General features: G+C 33.7%; 1 protein-coding gene and 1 long non-coding RNA gene across 2 annotated transcripts; both read right to left on the bottom strand.

The window, feature by feature from the left end:
* Window positions 1–334: 334 nt before the first annotated feature.
* LOC103522072 (galactoside 2-alpha-L-fucosyltransferase 3-like) lies at window positions 335–2,513 on the bottom strand. The gene is made up of 5 exons (XM_008487180.2): window positions 2,040–2,513; window positions 1,795–1,932; window positions 1,008–1,253; window positions 792–918; window positions 335–377 (listed from the first exon to the last, which is right to left on the bottom strand). Exons 1-5 carry the CDS (start codon window positions 2,248–2,250, stop codon window positions 335–337), a joined length of 765 nt encoding a protein of 254 aa, XP_008485402.1. The 5' UTR covers window positions 2,251–2,513.
* A 108-nt stretch (window positions 2,514–2,621) lies between these two features.
* Window positions 2,622–3,127, bottom strand: LOC113472648. The gene is made up of 2 exons (XR_003394871.1): window positions 2,935–3,127; window positions 2,622–2,709 (listed from the first exon to the last, which is right to left on the bottom strand). It is a non-coding gene; the product is annotated as an uncharacterized LOC113472648 (long non-coding RNA).
* Between the last annotated feature and the right edge of the window lie 335 nt (window positions 3,128–3,462).

Below are 3,462 nucleotides of genomic sequence, written 5' to 3'. Positions count from 1 at the left end.
AAGATTTATGGTCACAAATGTTAATTTTTATAACTCTCAATTTTACTCATTTGGAGAATCAAAAGAAAATCTTCACACTTTTGTAGGAATTGCAAAAAAACTCAATTAGAAAGTACCTATCACCTAGTAGGACCTATCATGCGTTACGTTCAACACATGGAGAACAATTGAATCAGTTACAATCGTTATCGTCAGTCACTGCGAGGAAAATCACCCTGGAAAATAGAAAGCATGGTCACATAGTTCACATGAGGTAATCGTTGAATAATCATGATGTCATAAATAACATAAATGCTCATCTTACATACCTACTACAAATAAATCAAATCTTATCCTATCTCCAATCGTTATCGTCAGTCACTGCGAGGAAAATCACCCTGGAAAATAGAAAGCATGGTCACATAGTTCACATGAGGTAATCGTTGAATACTCATGATGTCATAAATAACATAAATGCTTATCTTACATACCTACTACAAATAAATCAAATCTCATCTTATCTCACATAAATGCTTATCTAGCTAATGCCTGTCGGACCGTCTTAACGTATGTGGCGGAAAAAGTTTGAGACATAGGTCCTCAAGTAGGAAGCACACTACTGTATACCCACTTTCTCAGGTACCTAAACCTAATACTGTCTGATCGTGAAGAATTTAAAACCATTCGAACAAAACTAAAAATAGGACAAAAATCTTTTGATAAAAAGTAAAAAGCATGGGTCTCTCTCGTTTCTAACAGAGGTTAAAAACCAGGAATGAAAATATAAAAAATTATGATCTCTAATTACTTACAAATGTTTGTCTGAGTATTTGTCGTTGAAATATTCCATAGCTTTCACATAGAATTCCGGACCCAGAAGTTTGATATGATACAAATCATTGAAATGATTCTGATAATCTCCTCGTCTCACATGAACCCCTGTAGATAGTAATTAGGAAATTTATTGAGAGAGAGAGAGAGAGACTAGTGGTGGGTGTCACCATTCTGAGTCATCCCTTGCAACTTACCTACGAATAGAAGAGGTATGGTGTTACCCAGGTACAGTCGGCTAACTAAATCAATAGTGGTCAGTGCTTGATTCATAAATAGATCTCTAAATTGAAATTGGAATTTAAGCTCATCCAAATATTTTAGGAACAGAACTGGTACCCATTCGTAATGACCGAATACAACAGTATCACAAGAGGCTGTAACTTTGGCCATATCCGATGCATTAGTCGATCTGTTGTAGGAGAGTTCCAAGAATTTCCTCCCTGAAACAATAAACAAGAATTTACAATTCACAAGCTTCACAAACCAAAAAGATTGAGAATAGATTGCCTAAAAAATACCTCCAAATGAATATAGAAGGAACCAGAAAGCAAGGTAGACCACGATTGAGATGGAATGATCAAATTAACAAAGATATCACCAAAAGAAATCAAAATCCCAGTCTCATTGAAAACCAACAAAAATTTAACGATAGAACTTGGTGGAGAGTGGAGAGGTTTTATGAATAGTTGACCTGTTCCACCAAACAGAACAACTTAAGGATATGTACCTACCTATGTATGTAATACCTAACATATTGTGTATATCGATTACAGGTAATTTTTATCGATATTTAGATAAATAAGGTATATAGCTACATATAATATATCTCCACACTATGTTCAATACTTTTATGTCACACAAACATGAAACCGTCACATATTGTCACAAATACCTTTAGGTGCATACCTATTAGCTATGAATCAGTTGCATAAATAACTAATTAATTATAGTTTCATTTATGTATTACCTCACACAACGCACCTGTTGTAGTGTCCCAATGAGATTTTTCCAATCGTGTTCGACATGGTTCTCCTAGGTCTGGCAATTCAATATGCTTAAATATCCTATTCAAATTGTCGTGCGCATTATCTAGGAATCCAACATATCCCAACTCTCTTGCTGAAACATTTTCCAAATCATAACAGTTTTCACGTGAACCAAAAACTTTTATAACTAGGTGACAATAAAGTCGTAAGGTATTACGAAGAATCTGTATAGATACCTACCTACGACGTAAATGGTGGCGTAGTCCATCATCTGATTACCAAGTCTCCCTTGAGAATTGAACATGGTGACTATTTTGTCCGGACAGTAATTTTTATACTGCAATAAGCTTGAAGTTGTACTCCGGGCAATATTCACAGATTGAATGTTGTACACATAGTACATGCAAATGAAGCTGACTAATAATGTGAGAATACACCTTCTGTTATGCATTTCTGACCACCCCAAATATGTTGCTCAGAAAATACTGAGTACCTATGTCTCTTCTGTTGACAATTTCTATTAATTTCAGCCCAGTCAGATCTCTCCTGTTTTATTTAGAAGGTCGGAAGTCGGAACCTAAAGCGGGGATTTGACTTGGAAATTTCAGTCCACATTATAACCAAGCTACCCAATGTTGTTTCGAATGTACTGAGTTCATACATATCTACTAAAGTACAGGTTGTAAAATTCACTACTCTGTTTAATGATTAATTGATATACCAAGCTACCCAATGTTGTTTCGAATGTACTGAGTTCATACATATCTACTAAAGTACAGGTTGTAAAATTCACTACTCTGTTTAATGAATGATTAATTGATATTTTTTTTTTTTTTTAGAATTATTATTTTTACGATGATCCTCGGTGATAGTTTATGAGAATTATTATAAGAAGAATTATGATTAACTTCTGGAGTTGAGAATCAAATAGCAATTAAAAAAAAAAAAATCACTTTAACTTTGTCACAGGATTTTTTTTTTTTTTAATTTCGTTATGATGAATATCAATGTCAAGTAAAGATTTATGGTCACAAATGTTAATTTTTATAACTCTCAATTTTACTCATTTGGAGAATCAAAAGAAAATCTTCACACCTTTGTATAGGAATTGCAAAAAAACTTAATTAGAAAGTACCTATCACCTAGTAGAACCTATCATGCGTTACGTTCAACACATGGAGAACAATTGAATCAGTTATGTGTTATGGGTATTTTAGAGATATTGCGAGCAACGTTCAAAACAAACACAGATAATGACGCTGACACAGATACCTGTTCACTGTTCATCATACACATAGAACTGTAACCTATTAGTTAGTTATATTATCTCGGAGGCGGACGACTTATGAAGAGAATACCAGAAGAAAGCTGAGGTTTAACATTAAAAATTACATGTTTCATAACAATTTTCTCAAATATTTTTGAAAAATTTGTAAGCAAAGAAATGGGCCTATAATTCTGAACACTATTGACATTATTGTTTTTAGGTACTGGTACAACCACAGAAGTTTTCCAATCAATGGAATCAGTTATGGTTATGAGTATTTTAGAGATATTGCGAGCAACGTTCAAAACAAACACAGATAATGACGCTGACACAGATACCTGTTCATCATACACATAGAACTGTAACCTATTAGTTATATTATTATCTCGGAGGCGG

Source organism: Diaphorina citri, unplaced genomic scaffold (assembly GCF_000475195.1).
Source record: "Diaphorina citri unplaced genomic scaffold, Diaci psyllid genome assembly version 1.1 scaffold6775, whole genome shotgun sequence".
NCBI lineage: Eukaryota > Metazoa > Arthropoda > Insecta > Hemiptera > Psyllidae > Diaphorina > Diaphorina citri.
This window is presented reverse-complemented; position numbering and strand designations above follow the sequence as displayed.

Coding starts and splice junctions, on each gene's coding strand:
- LOC103522072 (XM_008487180.2), bottom strand. CDS start 2,250: ATGCATAACAGAAGGTGTATTCTCACATTATTAGTCAGCTTCATTTGC. Junction 1,933..2,039: donor CGCCACCATTTACGTCGTAG/GTAGGTATCTAT, acceptor AAAATGTTTCAG/CAAGAGAGTTGGGATATGTT. Junction 919..1,007: donor CATACCTCTTCTATTCGTAG/GTAAGTTGCAAG, acceptor TACTATCTACAG/GGGTTCATGTGAGACGAGGA.